This window comes from Suncus etruscus, chromosome 10, assembly GCF_024139225.1.
Source record: "Suncus etruscus isolate mSunEtr1 chromosome 10, mSunEtr1.pri.cur, whole genome shotgun sequence".
NCBI classification, from domain to species: domain Eukaryota; kingdom Metazoa; phylum Chordata; class Mammalia; order Eulipotyphla; family Soricidae; genus Suncus; species Suncus etruscus.
The window spans coordinates 102,417,551-102,443,112 of NC_064857.1; the positions used below are offsets into that span (position 1 = coordinate 102,417,551).

Below are 25,562 nucleotides of genomic sequence, written 5' to 3' on the forward strand. Positions count from 1 at the left end.
GTGAGTGATTGTGGACTTGTGTATTATAGATACATATTTAGTGAGTGGATAACTGAAAGTATAGAATCCATCAATGAAGATGGGCTGTACATTTTCATTTACCTTTGTGAAGTAGGTATAATAACAAGCAAGTATGCAGAAGGAACCACAGAATTTTCCTTTCCTGTTACCTCTTTAAGGCTTTGGGAGTCTAATCCTATGAAGTGACTTATTCCAAAACATCGTTCTGAGGAAAAATTCTAGGTCTCCCAGCCATAGTTGGTATCATTTCCAATACATGTTTATGGATTTTTTTTGTTTTCTTTTTTGGGGGGGGCACACTTGGTGACACTCAGGGATTACTCAGAAATCACTCCTGACTTGGGGGACCATATGGGACGACGGGGGAATTGAACCTCGGTCCATCCTAGGTCAGTCGCATGCAAGGCAAACACCCTACAGCTGTGCTACCACTCCGGCCCCATAAAATTCTTCTTGCTTGTAGACTGGTTTTATGCAAAGTGTTTTGCCATCATCCCCCTGCCTCAAAATTTATTCTTTGCAAAGTATAAAACCTGTTTCTGTTCACAATGTTTAATTGATAACTTAGAACAAGTAAGCACTAAAAATATAGAGTGAGGACAGCTCAGGCTTGAATGAAATCATATGAAATGAGAAACTTTAAGAACTAAGTAAAATATTTGTAGCAAGGTCAAACTTTCTCATATTAAGATTTTTAATAGAGTTCTCAAGTGAGCCAATTCTTAGATGGATGCTATAAGGGAATATTGTATGGAAAAAGCCAAAAATTCTGTAGAATTTCAGAAATATGAATAAATGATGCATAAATAGAAAAAATGTGCCAAGATTTTCTATTTCAGTTGGAGAATTACCAATGTATACATATTTATAAATTGCGTGTTTTGATTCCAAATTATATATGTCTCTTTTTTGACTATTCCAGAATAATGCAAAATTAAGCTGCTCTTTATTTGGATAAAATAACTACAGAATTAAAACTTGAGTGAAAAGTGACTCATAACTAATGTGGCCTGTAGATTCTTTGAATACTACACACCTTACCAATGAAGCAACAGACTCAAAAATAAAAATAAAAAGGAAAGAAAAGGAAAATAGTTACTTTTTTCTCTGAATATTATACTCTTATCACCAGTTGATGCATGGTTGCTTATTTTTTATATATGACTTCTTTTAAAAAAATAAAAATAAATACTTTAATTAAATCACTGAGAGATAGTTATAAAGTTGTGTATTATAACTGAGTTTCAGTCATATAATTTCTAAAACCTTCAACTAGTGCGCACTTACACCACCAATATCCCCAAGTTTTCCCACCTTCTCTGTCCTGCCCCCTGCTTGCTTTTAAGCAGGTATTTTTCTTCTCTCTCTCTCTCTCTCTCTCTCTCTCTCTCTCTCTCTCTCTCTCTCTCTCTCTCTCTGTCTGTCTTTCTTTCTCTGTCTTATCTCTCTCTCTCTTTCTCACTCGCTTACTTGCTCTTTCTTTTAGACAATATGGTTTCTAATGCAAAGAAATCCAAGAAGCCATTCAGGACAATCTTTTCTCCTCCAATATTGACTCCAATGTTCTTATCCAAAGTGCCTTTGTATGTAAGAGATAACTAAATCTTGAACAAAAATGTTATGAATTTCATTTCTTGCTCATTTGATATTCTGGAATTTAAAATATATACCCAAGGTTTTCAGATGTCATTTATCCATTTCTCTCTGAACTAGAATTCCAGAATTTGTTCTTTCCATCTATGAAGTTCAAAATCAAATTATTATACATGCACAACACTTTCTTAATTTTATTCTAAGGCATCTCAGCCACACACTGTCACTTGTGTTGAGGATAGTTTATTCTTGATAAGAAACATTTTTCAGACTTAACATTTCATTTTCTTATGTAGATGAAAGTTTCAATTCTGAAAATTGTTCTTTTCAAAGATTGAAAGCCCCTAAAATCTTGTTTTTGGAAAGTGGCTCATTGATCATAAGGGTCCCATCCTCTTTCAAAAACAAATCGATTAATCATGTCGTAAGATCTCAGAGGTTGGTCATATGGTAAAATGTGTCCTCCGCCTCGAACAATTACCTAAAAAGAGAAGAAAAAGAAAGAAAATTATAAAAGGAAAGAAATGTATAGTCTAAATAAATTGACTATTTAAATAAAATATCACAATTTAATTGGCATATATGTTAAGTTCAGATAAAATATAAAACATAGTCTCCTGATTCATGACTTTGCATAAGTTAATAATCTTACATTTGGTAGTTTATTTTTTGATAGTTTTAATAATAGATGCTTTAAAATAGGAAAGTCCTAAAATTGTATATGATCATCTTCAGTCTACATGGGACTGGTTCCACATTTCCTAAAGCTGTCAAAATTTGAGGTGCTTCTGTCCCTTATATAAGACAGTATTTTTGTTATATGTAACAACACGTGTCCTCCTGTATGCTTTAAGTTATGTTTCAATTACTTACAATAACTAACATAGTGTGACTTGAGAGCTATGTAAACAGCTGTTACACTCCACTGTTCAGGGAATAATGACAAGGAAAAATCCAGCTGGTACATGTTCAGGATAGATGCAACCATCATGGTAGAACCAAGTCCAAGTTGCCATTTTTGATTTACAAATAATTGCACCCATGCATAAGGACCCCACAGCTATGAAGAACTGTTATAATAATTACATTTTATACAGTAATGTGCTTATCATTCATGTATTTAAAACTGTGAAATTCTTGTTTATCTTTTCGTCTTGGGTAGGAGATTTGTACTTTCTCATATACTGTGTTATTCTTACCTGGCTAGACCCCAGAGGTGAGGAAACTTACCCCAAACCTATCCCAACTGCAATGGTTAAAGGAATTAACTGAGTTCTACTCTTCAAGCAGCCAGTCCAGTAGACTCTTTCCCCCACACACACTGAGTTATAGCTTCTGTTTTGGTCTTTATCCACACAGAACACATTTTTGCCCCTCAAAAAACAAACAAACCAAACTGCACCATCAAAACAAAAAAACAAGAACAATAGATCAAGTCAGAAAGAGAGACATACAGAAAGCTTGCTCTCATACATGGAATAGAAAATTAAAAGGGATAAACAAGTGATGAAAGACCATAGAACTGGATAATTGGAAAACTCTACACAATTAAGCTCACCAAAGGTGAGAGGTGGGGATGGAGAGAAAGAAAGTCTGGAATAACAGTGGAAGGGAAGGGGTCATTCTGATCAAGAGTGTGGTGTTGAATGTTGCATGTTGCATGAATGTTGCATGAACCCCTAACATGAACACTACTGTAAATTGTGATGCTGCAATAAACAAAGCAAAACTATGAATAAGAAATCTTTGACTCCTTGATACCTGAAACTTAAAATAATTTGTGTTTTTTTTTTTTATGGAACCTGAAACCTTCTTTTATCTTAATATTTTGTTGTAGCTATGGAATCACAATCAGCAAGTAAAGAGCCCTTTGACAATGTCTTTCATAAGATGCAGGAATCTCTTTATTAACACCAATCTGAGGGGAATTAATGTAGGGAAAAAACCCTCAAATCTGTTTGCATAGTGCACTAAGTACATGAATATCACCATAGCCTTCAGCACCCTTCAATGATGCGGTGAGAGAAGTTGGATCAGAACAAGAGGAGTTTTTCTTTGCAGGTCACATTTGTATAATATACCCCCCTACAACCCCACACCCACACATTGCAGAGTGCCACTCAGAGCACCCTATGTGTGACAGAGCTATGAGGGAGCTTCTGCATTCCCACAATCATAAGCAAGAGAGCTAGTTAGAACTTGACCTCTACATTTTTATGGGGACCACATTCAGAGATGCTCAAGGTTTATTTTTGGTTCTGTGCTTAGGGTTAACTCCTGATGGGGTTATATGTGTATCATATATGGTGTCAAGAATCATGTAAGCCATATGCAAGGCATGTCCCTGGACAGTATATCTCTGGCCCAATATTTCTATAAAATCATGGTATAAGCACAGAATTCCTAACATCTGAATAGAATTTTACATCATAGAGAACATTTCACCCACTTCTCAACAGTTCGCACTGGCAGTTGTGAGGTTGGACTTTTCCTCACATGCAACTGGATCTGGGTTTGCTGCTGAAGGCCAGAAACAGTGGCTCGTGCCTTACCACAGGGACACTGGAGCCCCTTTTGCATTGGTGTTCAGGCTTGTGGCTTAAGGCGCCAACACCCTTCCCAGACTGAAAATAAGAAAACTTTGCATACAACTCTGGAAGCAAACTGCTGTTTTCTCCACAATTCCTGGCCACAATTTTCATCTCCTAGATTCCTATCCAAACCTCAGGCCTTGGCAAGCATTCGATGAGTGATTTCACTGCAACTTCAGCTCAGCTGCAGATGCTTCACAAAAAATCATGTTTGTGACAAAGCCCAGCTGCTTGGACTGAAGCAAATTTGGCACCCATAATCAGGAACAATAAACTGAAAACCCAAGAGCAAATAATCGGACCATGCCAGAATCAAAGCTACAGCAAATGGTGTAATGGGTAATGTTTTATGACCCAGGGTTGGGGGTTAGAGTGTAGGAAGAGAACTTGAGGCAAAAGTAACCCCTGAATTGTGTGACTCCAGGTAAACAACTTAACTTCTCTCAGCATCCTGTACACTAAGAAAGTGATATATTTTAGAAGAGTTATGACTTTTGCGTGGAACAAATGGAACAATATCCAAAGTATACTTATCAAAGTTTTGACGCTAGAATGGCTCTAGTTGCTAGTAGCCATTATCATTCTTTCAATTATTTTCTTTCAAAATCCACAGTAGGGTCAAGGAGTTACTACAATGGGGTTAGTACTAGTACAATGAGTGCTTGACTTGCACTCAGTTGGCCCAGGTTTGATCCCCAGCATCCCATATAATCCTTGAAGCCAAACAGGATTAATTCTTGAACATCGATTCATGGCTGATTTCAACCCCATCACTATTAAGGAAATTAAGACAGTAATCAAATATCTTCCCAAAAACAAAAGCCCAGGCCCAGATGGACTCACTTAATGAATTCTTTAAAACCCTTCAAGAGGAAATACTACCAATTCTGGCAAGACTCTTTCATGAGATTGAAGAAACGGGAACACTTCCAAATAGCTTTTATGAAGCCAACATCACCTTGATACCTAAACCAGACAGAGATGCTATGAAAAAAGAAAATTACAGACCAATATCGCTGATGAACACAGATGCAAAGATCCTCAATAAAATCCTGGCAAATAGGATTCAATACCTCATTAAGAAGGTCATCCATTACAATCAAGTAGGTTTCATTCCAGGAATGCAAGGATGGTTTAACATCGTAAATCTATCAACATAATACACAACATCAACAACAAGAAAAATAAAAATCACATGATCATATCAATAGACACAGACAAAGCATTTGATAGGGTCCAAACCCATTCTTGATCAAAACTCTCAGCAAGATGGGAATGAAAGGAACCTTTCTCAATATAGTTAAGGCCATCTACGACATGCCAGTGGCAAATATCATCCTCAATGGAGAAAAACTAAAAGCTTTCCCTCTAAATTCTGGCAAAAGACAAGGCTGTCCTCTCTCACCACTCATATTCAACAAAGCACTGGAAGTACTTGCTATAGTGATTAGGCAAGAAAAAGATATCAAGGGAATCCAGATAGAAAAGGAAGAAGTCAAGCTCTCGCTGTTTGCAGATAGCATGATACTCTACTTAGAAAACCCTAAAGACTCTACCAAAAAGCTTCTAGAAACAATAGACTCATATAGCAAGGTGGCAGGCTACAAAATTAACACACAAAAATCAATGGCCTTTCTATACACCAATAGTAATAAGGAAGAAATGGACATTAAGAAAACAACCCCATTTACAATAGTGCCACACAAACTCAAATATCTTGGAATCAACTTGACTAAAACTGTGAAGGACCTATACAAAGAAAACTATAAAACTCTGCTCCAAGAAATAAGAGAGGACATGCAGAAATGGAAACACATATCCTGCTCATGGATTGGCAGGATTAACATAATTAAAATGGTAATACTCCTCAAAGCATTGTACAGATTTAATGCGATTCCTCTAAAGATACCCATGACATTCTTTAAAGAAGTGGATCAGGTACTTTTGAAATTCATTTGGAACAATAAACACCCTAGAATAGCTAAAGCAATCATTGGGAAAAAGAATATGGGAGGAATTACTTTCCCCAACTTTAAACTTTACTACAAAGTGGTAGTTATCAAAACAGCATGGCATTGGAATAAAGACAGGCCCTCAGATCAGTGAATAGGCTTGAATACTCAGAGAATGTTCCCCAGTCATACAATCACCTATTTTTTGATAAAGGAGCAAGAAATCCTAAATGGAGCAAAGAAAGCCTCTTCAACAAGTGGTGTTGGCATAACTGCCTAGCCACTTGCAAAAAATTGAACTTAGACCCCCAGCTAACATTATGTACGAAGGTAAAATCCAAATGGATTAAAGACCTCGATATCAGACCCGAAACCATAAGATATATAGAACAACACGTAGGCAAAACACTCCAGGACATTGAGACTACAGGCATCTTCAAGCAGGAAACTACAGTCTCCAAACAAGTGAAACCAGAGATTAACAGCTGGGAGTATATTAAGTATATTTCCTCAAAGGAAATAGTGCCCAGGATACAAGAGCCACCCACTGAGTGGGAGAAACTATTCGCCCAATACCCATTAGGTAAGGGGCTAATCTCCAAAATATACAAAGACACTGACAGAACTTTACAAGAAAAAAAATCTAATCTCATCAAAAAATGGGAAGAAGAAATGGACAGACACTTTGACAAAGAAGAAATACAAATGGCCAAAAGACATATGAAAAAATGTTCCACATCACTAATCATCAGGGAGATGCAAATCAAAACAACTATGAGGTACCACTCACACCACAGAGATTGTCACACATCACAAAGAATGAGAACAAGCAGTGTTGGTGGGGATGTGGAGAGAAAGGAACTCATCCACTGCTGGTGGGAATGCCGCCTAGTTCAACCTTTATGGAAAGCGATATGGAGATTCCTCCAAAAACTGAAAATCGAGCTCCCATATGATCCAGCTATACCACTCCTAGGAATATATTCTAGGAACACAAAAATACAATACAAAAATCCCTTCCTTACACCTATATTCATTGCAGCACTATTTACCATAGCAAGACTCTGGCAAAAGCCAAGATACCCTTCAACAGATGAATGGCTAAAGAAACTGTGGTACATATACACAATGGAATATTATGCAGCTGTCAGGAGAGATGAAGTCATGAAATTTTCCTATACATGGATGTACATGGAATCTATTATGTTGAGTAAAATAAGTCAAAGAGAGAGAGAAAAAAATAAAACGCAGAACGGTCTCACTCATCTATGGGTTTTAGAAAAAATGAAAGACATTCTTGCAATAACAATTTTCAGACACACAAGAGAGAAGGGCTGGAAATTACAGCTTACCTCATGAAGCTCACCACAAACAGGGATGAGTTTAGTTAGAGAAATAACTACGTTTTGAACTATCCTAATAATGAGAATGTGCGAGGGAAATAGAAAGCCTGTCTAGAGTACATGCGGGGGTTGGGTGGGGAGGAGGGAGACTTGGGACATTGGTGGTGGGAATGTTGCACTGGTGATGGGTGGTGTTCTTTACATGACTGAAACCCAAACAACACATTCATGTATGTAATCAAGGTGTTTAAATAAAAAATATATTTAAAAATTCTTGAACATCTTTGCATGTGGCCCCCAAATAAAAAAAAAAGTACATTGAACATACTTGTGTCAACCTAACTGCCTTAGAATAATATGCTGCTACTTTAGCATAAAACATTTTCATTTAAGGGAGTTGTATAAATCAATAGTTCTCAAACTCAAACATGCATAAACTTGTTTAAATAGACTGCTGGACCCTAGTATACCTAGATGAAGGAGAAAGCAATTTGTCTAATAGGTGCTCCTAACCAGTTTTTCTTATACTCTCTCTCTCTCCTCTCTCTTTCTCTCTCTCTTCCCCCCCCACACACATTCTTTTACTGCCTTATGAAAATCAAGGGGTTTCAAAGAAGTCAGGGACTGAATATCATAGTTTTCACTTGATGACACCCTGAAAATGGATCTAGTTCTGAGCTCCCCCAGAGGATAACCAACTACCATCTTTAATTGTATCGTTGCCTTTGGAAAGGGTAGCTTATTTGGAGGGAAGTCTTCTTTCATATGTCTTAAAAATTTCAAATGTGTGTGCAGTATTTTGTTGGCCCCACCGTCAAAGGTAAAATTTATGGAGGCTGAAAAGAACCCTCTCCATGGTTTATAGCCGCATAAGGTAAGCTAGCTGTGCCACGGTTTCCAGAGATGCGTAGCAAAACGTGACTGGGTGGCGATTAACGTTTTAGCCTGACAAGATTCATCTCAGGGTTTCCGTAGGGAAAAGTGGTCTGTCTCATGGCCAGAAACGACATTTGAGGGTCTTTCCACAGTAGACATGAAACCTCATATGTTCCAGATGTTGAAGGGGGTCACAGATGTGCCATGAATTTTAAAGGGGTTACAAAAACACTTCCAGGCTCCATTCCATTTTATTTTCAGGGAAAAGAAATGATACTCTAAGGACCAGAAGAAACAGGACTTGGTAGGGAAGGCGGTGTCTTCTGAGGTGATGCGAGAAAAGCGTACAAGTTCTGGGGTGCAGAGGTTCAGAGTACAGGAAGAGTGGTGGGTGGAGGCGTTTAAGCCACCTGGGACAGGAGGAAACTTCTGCATGCAAAAGCAACAGGTTCTGGAACAATCTAATAACATACAGCCATCTATCCTCAAGTTGGTTCCAAGTCTGTGAGGTGACAATAGCATTTCTCATAGTGCCTGATACTGTCTCCAGGGTTCCCTGCAATGAGGTCCCATAAGCCATGCTGAAGGGACTGGATTGTGAGAGAGAGAGTGCGTGTGTGAGAGAGAGTGAGTGAGTGAGAGAGAGAGAGAGAGAGAGAGAGAGAGAGAGAGAGAGAGAGAGAGAGAGAGAGAGAGAGAGAGAGAGAGAGAGAGAGAGAGAGAGTAAGAGAGAGAGAGAGAGAGAGAGAGAGTGGGTGTGTAGGGAGCGTGGTAAAATACACATGACATGGGGCCGGAGAGATAGCATGGAGGTAAGCGTTTGCCTTTCATGCAGGAGGTCATCGGTTCGAATCCCGGCGTCCCATGTGGTTCCCCGTGCCTGCCAGGAGCAATTTCTGAGCCTGGAGCCAGGAATAACCCCTGAGCACTGCCGGGTGTGACCCAAAAACCAAAAAAAAAAAAAAAAAAATAAAAAAAAAAAATTAAAAAAAAAAAACAAATGACATAAAATCACAGTTACAACCATTTTGTAGTGACATATTTGGACTCCTAGTATGGTGCAACCAGCAATGTTATTTGCATAATGTTTCCATCACCCTTTAGTAACCCCTTCCCAGTCCCTTTCCAATCAGCCCCCAGCAAGAACAAATCTGATGTCTGTTTTTCTGGGTTTGCCTATTCTGGATATAACCTGGAAGGTCTGAAGCAGGTAGTAATATATTCAGATCTTCAGAGAAATGATGACCTTCCTGTATAATGAAGGTGCTGATATGGAAGGAATTTATAGACTGGGGCAGGGGGGTAAATTAGGAGACTCAGTGTTCAGATAATATAGACCAGTGGTTTTCAATCTTTTTATACCTAGGACTGGCCACCTTCCAAGCCCTAGGCAGTAGAGTAGCTACTCTTTACTTTTTCTTTGTGATATCAGATATTGAACTCCAAGTCTTCATGCATGCAAAGGCATGCACTTTACCAGTGAGCTACATCACCAATTTGTCTAGTTTTCAACCATTTTATAGAAGTGCATTGGCCCCTGTCCATGGACTAGTGGTTAAAATCACTGATAAAGACTCATTGGCAAGATGACAGGAAGGTGAAGAAAGCTGAGATGGTGTGGAGCCATGTATTATCAATGATAATCAAATGTGAAAGTTAAATGTAAGCACCCTTCTCTCTCTCCCCACTTCCTTCCCCTTCCCTCCTCCCTTTCCCACCCCATTTTGCTAGTCTTTTTTGACATAAGATTTACAAAATGCAGTGATATTACTAAGAAAGACAATCTAAGGGAGAAATATGTTTGTGAGGCATGTTATATAGAATCATGTTTCTCTAGGACTGGTAGTCATTTAATATTATTTTGCTTGACTTTGGTTTCTGGTTTATAACCAAAGGTCTTTCACACATCCTATTCCCACATAGTACAAAATTTTACCATGTTCAAGACTAGTAGAAATAATACATCCTCAAAATTTAAAAGTAATAAAAATTGAGAAGAAAAGGCACTTGGGAATGAAAATTACAAAAGCAGGCAAAGCATACGTCTGACATATGTGAGGCCCTGGGTTTGATTCCTGACACCTAACATAAAGCAGAGAGAAGATGCAAAATTGCTCTGGTAACACTAAACAAAGCCATCCTTCTGTTTCCACACATTACACAATTATTCATAAGTTGATAAAACAGGGTCATAGGCCATCTACTATGTAGGCATCAGAATGCATACATTCTTTGAAATGTAAATTTTCTGTGGTTGTTCTCAAAAGATTTCCTAGATAAACCATCTTACTTGATCATTGAAATTCTCTTATTAAGATTTTAAATTCCTATGTGACACAATAGTTGTTTCAAACTCACTTCATTTTATAAGAATAATACTACAAGTTGAGTTGAAAAGAAAGTAGCTTACAAGTTTCAAAAGGCAACCAGGATTTCAGAAACCAAGACTATCCAGAAAATAGTAATTTTTGATGCCATTTTTTTCTCTTTGGGGAATTCACCAATTATAAAGCAAAAACAGGTTAAAGGATCAAAAGTGATGCCAAAATTTAATTATTTTTATGGTGCTTGTGAAACTGAAACACAAAATGTCCAGAGAAATAAAAGACAAACTTTATAATTACAGTCTTGTCTAGGAAAAAGTCCTAGGATTTCTGTGAAAAACATGAAAGACAAAGTCAAAGAAGTGGAGAAAACCAGTTTAGCCATCACAAAATTCAGAAGTCCAGCACCAGTCATTATCTCAAATCTCAATGGAATCAAATGTTTCTGCTCTTATCCTAACTGTTTCAGCAAAATTAAATCCTCTAAAATATGATAACATAATTTTGCCTTTATACATTTTATCTAATATTGAAAGTCAAAATAAAATGAATTTCACTAAAATCCAAGTGTGGGGTAAACAGTAAACTAGATATTATTTACTATAGATTTTTAAATAGCTGTGAACAAAGTAGTCTCTGTAAACAAGATTGTTGATTACTGGTCCTACCCTAATCAGTATTCATACTCCACCCTAGGGTGTGATTGGTGATGGGATTATTGGATCCCTCCCTGCTTGCTATTCCTGCTCCACCCTAGCAAGTGACCTGGTTCTTGATCATAATAAAGGCCTGGGCTTCAGGAAGGAAAGGGCTCATTCTTCGACTTCCTCCACCAAGCTGCTTTCCTTCTTAGAAGCAGAAGACTCATGTGGTGGGAGTTCTGGCTTGAGTGTTGAAATTCCTGAACCCATTCTTGCACTCTTTCACTCTGTGGATTATTTCCTGTATTGCTGTTTGGTTCCAGACCCAATCTCTCCGGGTCATAGTTTTGGAGCCTGAGGTACTCTTACTCAAGATTATTACCCTTGGTCAAATAAATTTAAGAACTCAACAGATGACTTAGCAGTACATTTGCCATGACAAAAGAAATAATATATGAACTTAATGATAGTTCAATAGAAACTATTCAGGCCAGGGCCAGAGAGATAAGTGATGTGAGCCAGAAAGTAAAAAATAAAATGCCATACCATTATGGAGTATAAAAACAAAAACAAAGATTAGACAGTTGATAGTAGAAACATAACCTGAATCCTGAATAGCAATCACTGGAAGGAGGAGCTGGCCAGGCTAAAAGAAGGGGAGAGAGGGTCTATGGATTAAGGGGGACAGGTTTTAAAACACTTGTGCAGGGACTAGAATACCAACTCTTCAAGAGTGAAGCTGACTTTAACACTATAAACTAGAATATCACCATAAAAATTAATCTAAGAGACTAAAATAAAATAATATTAAATAAAAGGAGGTACTTAAACATAAAAAGAAAATAAAACAAAATTAGATATTAAGCTATGATTAAAAAGAAAACATTTTTGTTTTTGGGCCACACCAGGGATAATAAGGAGTTACTTCTGGCTCTGTGCTCAGAAATAGCTCCTGGCAGTCTCAGGGGACCACATAGAATTCTGGGGATCAAACCTGGGTTTGTCGTGGGTCAATAGCATGCAAGGCAAATGCCCTACCACTGTGCTATTGCTTCAGCCTAAAAAGAAAACATTTTTAAGGAAATAAAGTATTGGAAAAAAATATGTTTTTGTCAGCAGACCTGTGCTAAAAGATAGACTAAGGAACGTTCTTAAGACAGAAAATTACACCTAATGGAAAAAAAAATATTTACATGTGGAGGCTGAAGACAGAGTACAGAATGTGGGGTGCTGTATTGCACATGGCCACCCCAGGTTCAATTTCTGGCATCGTATATGGTTCCTTGAACCCTGTGCCATAAGTGATCTCTGAGCAAAGAGCCAGCAGTAAGCCTTATATAAAGTTGGATGTGACACAAAAAAGAAAATTTAAAAATGAAGAGAAAAATGTGCATGTTGGTACAGGTAAAAGAACATCTATAATAATAATAATAATAATAATAATAATAATAATAATAATAATAGAGGGGTTTTTGTTTGTTTTCTGCCACATTCAGAGCTACTGAGGGGTTATTCCTGGCTTTATGCTCAGAGGTCACTCTGGCAACAATTGGGGGACCATATAGGATGCTAGGAATTGAACCTGGGTCAGCTGCATGCAAGACAAATGCCCTATCTGCTGTATTATTGCTCCAGTCCCAAGAATAATAATAATGGAATTTGAATCAGGTAGAAAAAAATTGACAGTGCCAGGAATTGAATGTTACACAACCAAGACAGGCATTCAATTATTGAGTAACATTCCTGGCCTTCAATGCACCATGTAAAATTTTTCTTTTAAAGACAATGATTCAATGGCTGGAAATATAGTACAGCAGTAGGGCACTTGCTTTGCATGTAGTAAATCATGATTTAATCACTGGCACCAGTTATGTTTCTTTGAGCATCATCAAGAATGAACCCTAAATACAGAGTCTGGAGTAGACCCTGAGGACTGCAAGATGTGGCCCAAAACACCCCCCAATCTCCACAGAATTGTGGTATCAAAGGTATAATCAATTCAGTTAAATTGTTATAAATTGCTTGAGCATCTGGACAATGATAAATGTACTAATTACAAATCAACTTTCTCACATCAGGATGTATGTTATAATCTCTAAGCAAATACTTAAAGGATAGATAAAAAACAATGAGTCATGAACAAACTAATAATGGTTTTAAACAAAGGCATTATCAGTGCTCCAAGAACAGATGCAACAAAATAATGAGAATACATAGCAGAGATATGTTTCTATGCAACATGAAAACCAGACTTTGATAATCAAGAAACTGCCAAGTTAAATGTCTGCAAACAAGCACTCAACCCTTTCTCTGAAGAGTGGTAGGAAATGAAGGCTGTGAGCCTTCAAATCTCTTCATCTCATCTCATCTCACCAAATCAGATATTTTCATGTACAATGAATATACTTAATCGAAAAAGTTAAGGACCTCTTCTCTAACTCAACCCCAGAAATCCATGTCAGCAAGGTTGGTATGAAAGAATAGGTGAGAACCTTCTCTTTCTTGTTCACTTGAGTCAAGAGAACCCTAAAACAATAGCACTGTGAGAAGTGGTCTAGTGTGCTGGTAAAGAGTATGGACTCAGGACCCAGAGCCCTCCACTTGTGCTGAGCTTTGTGTCATTACCACAGCAACTCAACTGCCTCTATTTGGGGGTGCATGTTTTGTGCCACTTCTAGCACTATTCAGGATTTTCTCTTGACTGTGTACTCAGAAATTACTCCTGGTGGGCCCAGAGGATCATACAGAATGCTAGGGATTGAACTGGGGCAAGATGCATGCAAGAACTGGGGAAGATGGAGCAGTGGTTTCCCTTATTTTTCTATCCATTTTATAAAACAGCATAGAAAGGGGAATAAGGAAAACTACTGCTCATCTTCCCAGGACTGAGGCTTATTTGGGGGAACATCTAAACATTTAAGTGCTGAGGGAGTGAAAGTATTAGGAAATCTGGACAATTTAACCACTGTTCAGTATTTGGCACTGTGAGAATACAGAAAAGAATGCACATAAAATAAACATTCCTTTATTCTTATTCCCCAGGTATGTCTTCTGCCCACAACATGGGCTGTGCAAGTGAATAAAACAGGCAGTTAACTGAAGGTCACCATACTGGTGCTATTTGAATGCTTATGGTCAAAGGAAAAGTTTTCCAGGTAGAGTGAAGAAGGAAGGGGTCTAGAGTGATAGCACAGTGGGTAGTGCATTTGCCTTGCATGTGGAGGATTCTTTTTTGATCTGAGGCACCCCATATGGTTCATAGAGCACAACGAGGAGTGATCCCTGAGGGCAGAGGCAGAAGGAAGCCCTGAGTATAGTTGGATATGGCCCAAAACAAAAACAAAGTGTTAAGAAAGAAGCTAAAGCACTGAAGCATAAAAAAGTCACTATTTTTTATTTTTAAAAAGTAAGAGTAATAATATATTCTTCCTTGTATATTTGTTTTTGTTCCTGGTTTCTTTTATTTTTATTCCTCTAAACCTTCTTTTCCTTGGGAATGATCCCAACTAACATTAGAGAGCAGCCTGAATATGAGATTAAACCTGTCAATATGCCCAACATAACTAAGAGCAAATTTTTATTCTTTTGGCCTGCCAATACCACAATCCATCCCATTCTTTCCCTTCACCCATTTCCACCACTTGCCATTTGCCACACACACTCTTTTCCCCACACAGAAATATCAAGCAAGACATTACTTGTCTGAACAGAATGGCAAAAGCTATCCTGTCTTTTTCACTTAAAAAAAAAAAAAAACCACTTTTCACAACACAGGGTTTGGTGCCATAAAAATGCAATAGAAATTTTACTTCCTTCACACCCAGTTTTTATATTTGCTAGCCACAAGAAAATAAAAAGCATAATTCAGTTCAGTAATCACTTATTCAGTATCTAGCTTTATGATCTTTACCTGTAGTTTTCTTTGAGAGGAGAAGACCAGAGTAGGGGAGGAGAGGGCAGAGGTTATAACATTAAATGTCCTCTGCCAGGTGTGCTCAGAGGGTTTGACTCATGTCAGCTGGGGTAGCTTGGAAATAAGTTTCCCAACTGCTGAAGTCTTCCTTCCTACAAACAGCATTGCAGTACAGTGCTGACAGTAGTGTGCCAGATGTTCTTTTTTTTATAGCCAACTATGCACATGCAGTGATGGATAACTCAATATGGGGGGGGCAGTATTTACACCATGGAAATTGATAAATGCTATAGATAGGCATCTCTACTTCCTCCCAAGCCATATCATTCCCAAACCAATGGTTCCCTAAGATGTTGGCTTTCCTAGGGAAAGATGAAATATTTTCTTCCTCCTTCCCTTGATAAACCTGAACACCATCCATTCATATGGATAAGTTATAAGGTTATAACTTATGAATGTTACTGAGAATATGACTAAGAAATAAAAAGATGCAGAGCATTTTAAATATGTCTAGAAAGATGAGAAAATTCTGTCACCACTTCCATCCTGATTCTTTCGATTGAAACATGGTGTAATAAGCAATTGTCACATTCACACACTGACACATTCATGATATCTTTCTGGTTATGACAGAACATATATATGCCTAAAACAATCCCAAACTGGTCTATTTGGGACAACTCCAGATCACACAGAATATCAGAATTCAACTGCATTCTTGATCATTGCCTAAAAGGACCCCCAGACCTACAAATATACCCAAGTTCCAGGAATTTAAGGTAAAGAGCATGCCAAAAGGCCTTTTTATGATGCCATTTATTGAAATGGAAACAACATTGTTTTTGCTACTAAATCAAAAAAGTATACAAAGCAAAAACAATACTCTTAACTCTTGACTGAAGTGGCAATATCTTAGCAAAACTTAATGCTTTCCTTCTCACTGATCATTTCTCTATTCCATACTCCATCTTGTTAATTTTTTACTGTTTAACTTTCCAACAAGCAATTTTGTGAATCTGGTTATACTTCAAATTAAAAAAAAGATTACTGCTTGAAAAAGCAACCCCCAATTCCCTCTTTGTTTCTCAAATATTGTTAATTTTCAAAACCCATTCTCCATGTATGGATAATACTTTAGACGTTAGACTTCTTAGTATTTATTCACTTCCCATAATGAAATGGTTTTCTGTTAAATTTGAATAGGTTATTAAAAACCACTCAACATCTAAAAGAAAATTATTCATCATTGCGTAGCTGTTATACCTCAGTAAATAGCTCTGCTACCCAATTTATATTTTAAATAATACAATAAATTAGCTCCCTGAGTATTAACAAAGTGCATATTTGGGTAGCTTAATTTAGAAGCATTCTTTTTATGCTAATCACTCTCTAATGAAATAGAACCACATGAACTAAGAGGACTCTTGGCAAATAATCAGAGTAAAATTGGGAGTTGCTATTGTTTATTATTTCCTTTGTTTTCAAAAGCAAGCTGTGTGTGTGTGTGTGTGTGTGTGTGTGTGTGTGTGTGTGTGTTTGAATTTTAAGAAAAAGGGAGAAACCCAAATAGCCAGAATTCAAATATCGTCTGCATTGGAATAACAAAACTTTAACTCCTAAAATTTTTCCCCCAGAATATTTCTCTTCCCTCTCCCTCATGTAACACAAAGGAAATCATCTTCAGCTGACATAAACAAGGAGTCTTTTAATTTTAAAAAAATTGTTTACAACCATTCATTATCTCAATATGTCTCATCTGTTTACCAGAAGGCGTTTCGGTGTGTGAAGATGGTAAGTGGCCCAAGCAGTCCTGAGAGTTCTAGTAATCACACACACAAACTCACAACTGTTCACACACTTGCACTCATACATGCATAAAAGAGTGTGAGCATATAGTGGTGACCAGTTTTATTTTAATTAACCAAACATTTATTATTTAGATTTCTATAGCCAAGAACTGTGCTAGAATATTAGCTATGAGTATGACTGGTGAGTTATATTTATTTTAAGTTTTTTTCATTGGATTGTTGTGAACTACAAAGTTATGAAGTTATTCTTGATTGAGTTTCAAGAGTCTAATGTTGAAACTCATCCCTTCATCAGTGTCGCGTCCCTTCACTAATGTTCCCAACTTTACTCTTTATGGCAGACACATTTTTTTATTTTTCTTTTCTTTTGGGGCATTGTGGTTTACAATACTATTGTATTGATACAATTTTTGATAGGTTATAGTGACTATCACTTGGAGAAGGGAACTAATTAAAGAGTTCAATGGTGAGACCAAGTGTGATTAATACAATAAATAAGGAAGAAATAAAAAGACAGAATAAAGACAATGTTCTAATGAGACAATGTTCTAAAAGGAGATATTTCTAGATGTAATGCTGAATTTTAACTTTGAATGGCAAATAGGTTTTCCAGACAAGCAAGAAAGGAAAAATACTCTCAGAAGGAAAGTGGAGAAAATTCCATGTGTGTTACTGGGATAGAGTAGCAAGGAATGCCTGGGGAATTCTAAGAGGTTTTCTTTCTTTGCCTTTTTTTTATTCTATATTTTCCTTTAGGATAAGAGCCATTCCTAGTGATGGCACTTTTTTTTTTTTCAATCTTGTCTGAAACTAGCCTACATACTTACATGGCAGACTATGAGCCCTATGAGACCAGATTCAGTATTACTATTCCTCCTCTTGTGACCACAAAGACCAGTGTGTTTAGACCGGATGGAAAAAAGGGAGCAGGAAGGAACTTCTGACTTCTCCTGGTGGGATAATAAAATAATGTGCTCATACCCCTAAGCTGAGGGGACCCACTGGTATTGAGGAGCAAAGTTGATCTCATGCATACAAATCTTGTGTGTGCCACTTGTTGTCTCTCCCTGGCCCTGGTTTTTCAGTGTTTTAAAGGAGGGAGAGGACAAGTTAAAGCTGAAGAATGAAGCAGAGGCTGAAATTACTTTTCTCTACTGTTTTATGTAGTTTGAAATTAATTCTGAAGGCAGTGGGGAATTTATAAGAGATTAAACAAGGGAAAGCATGATTAGATTTGAATTTTGAGAAAGTTAGAGAAAGGTAAATTGGAGAGAAAGGAGATCAGTTAAGACTAGCAAGGCCACCATGGTAAAAGCAAAAGACGAGTTTAGACAACAGCTTGAAACAAAGAGTATTCTTAAAGAACCACTTTTGAATCTGTGACTTTTTAAAAAAAATACCCTAAGGCAAAAACATTTTATTTAAGAAGCCTATATTAAAGGGTAATCATCAATTTTTAATGTCCAGGAAATGTTTTCCTTATTTTTTTCTAGAGGGTGGGAGGTGAAGTTAGGGAAAATACACCTGGTGGTATTTGGGGCTTGTATCTGTGCTCAAGAATCACTACTGACAATGTTTGGAGTATTATTTTAGTGCTGGAGAGAAATGAGTTTAACCTGTGAGGGTAAATGCCTTAACTCCTGTACAAAATAAATGTTTTTTTTTTTTTCTCTTTAAGAAAATCTTTGAGGTTTCTGTGTCAAACATTCAAAATTACTTTGATTATGCCAGCAAGAAAGATACTATAAAGCAGATATGAGAAGTGTGAAAAATTGGGCAAGGATAGATTACTAGTTGTGATGCTGTTTGCTTTTCTGGTAAGAGGCCCCAAAAAGTGAGCCACTGATCAGTGAACAGAATACATTCATCTATTTATTTTCATGTTATTATTTTTTTTTAATTTTGGGGCCACTCTTGGCTCTGCACTCAGGAATTATTCTGGTGTTGCTCAGGAGACCATATGGGATGCCAAAGATCATGCCAGGTCAGCCATGTGCAAGGTAAAGAAACACCTTATCCACTATATAATTGCTCTGGCCCCATCTCATTACTTGCTGTTTCAATAAAAAAGTTATGGAAATGAACTGGGCACTTTCTGTGTTAGAAAAACTCTTAGGTTCTCTATCAAATTCTTACAAATTCCAGACATGCTTTGAAATGTGTTCTTTGTATTAGTTACTTATTATGAAGACACTAATTGTGACTTGGATTGAAAAGGTGCTGATGGAATACATTTCTGCATTACTGTTTCTTCTTAAAATGAATATTTAGTTAAATCTAAAACCAGGATTTGGACCTGACACGTCTACTTCATCTCCTTTACTGCCTATGAGTGCCAGAATCTTTATACAGTATCCAGAAAAGAATATGAGAAAGGCAAGAAGAAAGGCAAAGAGAAGTTAGAGTGACTAGGAGAGGATATTAGGCACACTTCTAATTGAACAAGCCCTGGTGAAAATGAGTATCTAGATGACTATGGATAAGTTTAAGTTTAAACTTTGGTGAACTAGTAGGACTACCAGGTCTTCTACACAACCAGCATCGATACGTTCACTTTGGAAAAGTTTCACATCATGAACTTTTTGTTTTTAGGAGCCACACCTAATAGTGTGGCTTACTTCTGGCTCTGTGCAGGGATCACTCTTATGTGCTCAGGGGACAATATGTGGTGCTGGGGATTAAACCTGGGGACTTCATATGCAAGCTATACCCTACCTATGGCATTATTGCTTTGGCTTGGCATCATCGATTTGAAGACGTTAAGATCCTATGACACATGGATCCCACCTCAAGGCATTATTTTATTTCGCCCATGAACATAGTGCTAGCTCTACCTTTCAATCTTCTCCCCTACCTCCCAGATTATGCAAAATCTGAAAAAATTAAAATTTCGGCACAATCAGATCGCAGTGGATGAACTTTGCACTGGTAAAATTAGCTGTCTCATGATCACAATATCCTCTCTGCAGGCCAGTATAACTATTCTAGGCATTATTCTTAGAGGAAGTCTTGCACATAAGTACAAGGAGAGATGCCAAAGAATATTCATAGTACCCCTCTTGGTAAGGGCAATAAACTTGTAAATACCCTGACTGTCCAACAGCAGTGTAATGAATAAATGAGACAGAAAGTAGGCAATTGTGTAATACTGCAAACAGAGTCTCATCAAGTCCTGGAGAGTAAAGGGTGCTATTTCCAGAGATTCAAGAAACAGTACCTCTTCTACAACATGAAACACCAAAAGAGGAATGTTATTTATAGAGATGTTTATCAGTAGTAAAACTATTCATCTACAAACAAGGGAAAAGGACACTAGAAACTAAATCTAGAAGATAGGTTACCCCAATGGCAATGCGATAAGGGGATGGGACAGCAATGACAAGTTCTTTGAATTTGACTTTTCTTCCACTAGTTGCTAGTTACAAAAATACTTCTTTATCAAGATTTGTTTTATCTTAAGCAAGTAACATTTTCTTGATCGCTGTTCCATTTTTAATTTAATAGAAAAGTAAAACCACTCTTGAATGTTGCCAAAGGAATAACAACAACAGCAATAATGATAATGATAATAATCATATAGAGAGCCTACAAAATGGAATAAGTTTTCTCTCCTGCTTTTATTCTGCTGCTCAAAACAGAGAGAAGGGGTTGGGTAATACATTTAAAAGCAGTTCTCCAAGAGGCAATGGTAAAGCACCTGACAGGAAGCAACGGCAAGTGTGGGAAGTCCCCATCTGGGCTCAGCTTGAAAGGTGCCAGAATCATAATCTTAGGACTCTAGTTGCTGCATAAAAAATATAAACAGCAGGAGCAAAAATTAGCGCCCCTATCTCTGCACTTAAAAATAGAAGAGCAAGAAGAGGCCAAATATTTGGGGGTTTGATTTTGCTGGCTCATTTTTGACTCTAAATCTAAGGCCCTAGGACATGGCCTCTCCCACTCCTACCCTCTATCTGTTATAGCTCTGGTTATAAAAGAGGAGGGTTTACTATTTTATTTATTGTCAAAAGAGATGTTGTTGTTATCTGGGAAGGAAGTCAAAGCTTTAGAAACATCTCATTATTCAATTTAGCCACTTTTATTTACTATCATCATGTTGCCATAACAAAAAAGCTGACTCTCCCTCACCCTCTCTCTGCTCCTCTCTCCTTCCACCCACCTCCAACGCTGTCTCTTGTTACAGTTGAGTTAAAACCAGTCACAATTGCTGAAGTTCTGGGCCGATTGCAAAATCATTTTCAGCCTGCTTCATCATCTGAACCTTTAAGACACACTCTCTGGGTCCTTTTTGACTGGAGTGAGGGTTAGAAGAGGCTCTACTCTACTCTTCTTGCCTTGTGAAAATTGCCATGCTAAAAGTAACATAACTATTCACTACCAACTTACTAGTTGCCAGATGGCACCAAGTGGAGTGTAAGCATGGCCAATCATCCTAATCATTAACCCTCTGGCAAGAGACAGGTATTGAAAGTATGCATCTCTATGTCCCAGAGCAGAAAAACCTCTCAAAAGCACAGGGCTAGCAAACTTGTTGAGAAGGAGCTGATCTTCTTTAAATTCTCTCAAGTAGAATGATAACAGAATTAGACTAGCCAAGTTAATAAACTACAAGTAGAATTCCAGTGTGCTTTAATAAAGTTAAAATAAATAACTTACCTTATAAATTTCAATCTAAGGTCATCAAAGATGGCAAGAATAATTATTATGCTAAATAATAAAAATTATTTAATATTAGTCAAATTTTAAAATATGATAGTTACACATCGGTAAATATATATATATATTGCATATGTACTTTTAGATAAAAAAATAAGCCATTTCATCAAATGATCTAAATAGTAAAAAAGTAAGGGCTGGAGCAGTGGCACAAGCGGTAAGGTGTCTGTTTTGTTGCGCTAGCCTAGGACGGACCACGGTTCGATCCCCCCCACCCCGCTGCGTCCCATATGGTCCCTAAAGTCAGGAGCGATTTCTGAGCGCATAGCCAGGTGTAACCCCTGAGCATCACTGAGTGTGGCTCACCCCCCCCCCAATGTATATACTTGTGAAGCTGGAGAAATCTACAGAGGTTAAGGTGCTTGCCTTACATGCAGCTGACCCTAATTGGATCCTTGGTATCTCACATGGTCTCTTCAAGCACCACCAAGAGTGATCACTGAGAACAAAGCTTGTGAGCAGCCAGCTACAGTTTAAATCTCCCATCCCAGAAATACACTTGTGATAAAACAGTAGAAGTACTTCAGATGAACACATTCAATTAGGCAACCAATGGGTCTTCTAAACGTTAACTGTAAAGAAGTAATGGACACAAATGTAGGTTCAAGCTCTTTGCAACAAGACATGTATTTGATATGAGCAAAGTAATGTCTAATGCCTCTGGATCTTATTGCCTATTAAATTTTATAACCTCTAATGGAAGGAAATATTGCTTTAGTTAGATGAGTAAAAGTAGAGATGCATTTTTTCACCTTCTAAGTTCACAGACCCCTTGAATCCAAACCTCAGGTATCCTTAGTAATAAGGACTTGTTGTTCTGTGTTGTGTTGGGGTCATGCCCAGCATTTTCTTGGAGTTGTTCCCAGTCTGTGTAGGAGTTGGTTCCTGTGGTGTGTGGGGGACCATGTGTGCTGGGGATTAAGTCAGGGTGGTCACATAAAACTTATCTTAACTCCTGTACTATCTCTTTGGTCCTAATAAGGGTTTTTTTTAAATGCCATAAAATAAAAAATAAAGTAATGATTATATTAATAAGTTCCTCCAGACTTATTGCATATTATAATGACCTAAGAAGCTTAACAATTTTTTTTTACTAGAGACCAACAATTAGAATAACTGGCAAACAGGTCTGAGAATTTATTATTGCATGGGCTTGAATTATGATTAGGAACATTCAGTGGATGCCAATAGATCCACATTTTTTTTGGTTAAAATATTTATTTATTTCATTTTATTTAAACACTGTGACTACAAAGTTGTTCATGATTGAGTTTCAATAATAATGTAAAGCACCATTCACTCATGAACATTTCCCACCACCAATGCCCCAACCTCTCCTGCCTGCCTCTGGAACTGGCATTTTACTCTTCTCTCATTCTCTCTTTTCTCTTTTCCTTTTATTTATTTATTTGGTTTCTGCATCACACCCGGCAGTGCTCAGGGGTCACGTCTGGCTCTATGCTCAGAAATCACTCCTGGCAGGCTCAGGGGACCATATGGGATGCTGGGATTTGAACCATCGTCCTTCTGGCAAGGCAAACACCCTACCTCCATGCTATCTCTCCAGCCCCCATTCTCTCTCTTCTTATCTCTCACTCCACACTGTGGTCTGAACTACTGGTAATGAATAAAGCAGTGCCCATTCATATCACTTTAACTCTATTCAACAGAGACAATAGTTCCAAGTCCTTTGTGAATGAAAATAATAAATTTATGCCTGGAAAGACACTACCTCCCCTAAGACACCATACTCTTATTTTTGCTTTGACATCTTGGTTAACCATTCATATCCAAAAATAAATTTTTGGTAACTAGAGGATAACTCCTCTGTTGAGAATTACTCTGGATGATGTTTACAGACTCATGCTTGATCTTGTTGGGTCTCTTAAAAGATTATGAATATACACTACTGCAGAGAGAACCATGAATACACAGACATTAAGTATTTAATGTCATAGTATATATATTAAATATACCAAGATTTTTTTTTTTGCACCAAGAACCATGCCATTTCAAAACAGCACAAATCTCTACTAAGAAAAAGGAAGCTAACATTTTGAATATACATTTTCCACAAGGTTAAATTACCATGATCTATCAGTGTGTTGAAAGAACAGAGTTCTCTTGTAAACCTACAATAAATAGAACTACAGCCAGGAATTGAGGTCTAAACTTTAGCCTAAAGTTTTATGGGTAAGGATTCAGAGAGTCATACCAGCAGATACTGTAAACTGGAGGACACTCTACTAAATGTGATGCTGCGAATCAATGGCTGGTTTCTTAAGAGTAAAACGTATACTTTCAGATTTCTTGTTAGCCTCTCCCTAAGTAAATTGATATGGACTTAGAGCATCCTTTTAGGCATCATGATGGAAGTTTTGTCCAAGTATAGGCCACACAGGTTTTGTACAAAATAAAGACCATTTTGGTGCCAACACAGGGAGTAAAATCATAGTTTAGAGTTCCTCCCAGTTGGTTGCATATTTGTAGCCATCTCCTCAAAATAGTTGTTCCTGATAAACTCAAGAAACGCTGCTTCTTTGGGGCCCGAGAGGTGGCGCTAGAGGTAAGGTGTCTGCCTTGCAAGCACTAGCCAAGGAAGGACCGAGGTTCAATCGCCCGGCGTCCCCTATGGTCCCTCAAGCGAGGGGCAATTTCTGAGCGCTTAGCCAGGAGTAACCCCTGAGCATTAAACGGGTGTGGCCCAAAAAGCACCAAAAAAAAAAAAAAAAAAAAAAAGAAATGCTGCTTCAGTCCTAAGACATATCTAGAGATAAAGCATTGACATTTATATTTGGAAATATACATATTTCTTTAGGAAAATATAGTGGATTAATGATGGTCCCAAATTTGTTGTCACTTAGGAACTTGAAAGATTATTTTCTCTGTGATTTGCCTGAACCTAAAGAATGCAACAGAATTAGTAGCACTTCTGAATGCTGGCCTGAAAAAGCCTGGCTACAGTATTTTTCGGCATATAAGACAACCGGGCATATAAAACGACCTCCTCTCTGACTCTGGCCAATCTGAGGAGGCTTTTTACAGTGTAGATTTGGGTAACATTGTCTAATTTGCATGCATCAAAAGCCTGCTTGGATTGGCCGAGTTAGAGAGGCAGTCTGAGCAGCCTTGCAGTGATTGGTGCAGGATCGAGTTGGAAAATTCGTTTTGTGGCAATATCCAGACGATTTTTGTTTAGCAGCATATCAAAACGATTTTCAGGATATACTCAGCATATAAGACGACCCCCGATTTTCGGTTGCCTTTTTTTTTTTTTTCGTTTCAAAAGTCGTCTTATACGCCAGAAAATACGGTATTCAGTCTGGAACATCAGCAGTCATAGAAAGCCCTTCATAATGAAAGATCATCTGGAGCAAACATTGGAGGAAAGGACACCATCTTGGATGTTCAACTTTAGCCAGATCCCCAGTTTATTGCCTCATGTGTGGCCTCAGCCTCTCCCCAGCAGCATAGCACCAAGTTTTGGGGTGAAATGGCTAAAAAGGGAAATATTTTCTGACCACTAGTTATTCATTTTCTTTTCTTTCTAAAAAAAAAAAAAACCTATTGTTTCTACCGTTGAATCCTCATCTGCATAGAATGAAAGTCAGGGTTAGATTCATCTTACTAACACAGCTAGAAGTCATAATCACATTTGGGACTCTGAATAATAATACAGTAATTAGTCTAGTTTCTAGTAATATAAAAACAAAAGCCAATAAAATCCCACATGGTCTTAGACGATTCAAAGCCTTTTATCCTTGTTCTCATCCTCTCTCCCGAT

General features: G+C 37.6%; 1 protein-coding gene and 1 non-coding gene across 2 annotated transcripts in view; both read right to left on the bottom strand.

Moving 5' to 3' along the window:
* Positions 1–1,984: 1,984 nt before the first annotated feature.
* Positions 1,985–25,562, bottom strand: part of CPVL (carboxypeptidase vitellogenic like) — a 144,001-nt gene continuing 120,423 nt past the window's right edge. The window contains exon 12 of the mRNA XM_049781885.1: positions 1,985–2,095. Coding sequence (XP_049637842.1) covers positions 1,985–2,095 — 111 coding nt within the window. The remainder of the gene's footprint in view (positions 2,096–25,562) is intronic.
* On the bottom strand, positions 17,861–17,998 carry LOC126021081 (small nucleolar RNA SNORA61). The gene has a single exon (XR_007499694.1). It is a non-coding gene; the product is annotated as a small nucleolar RNA SNORA61 (small nucleolar RNA).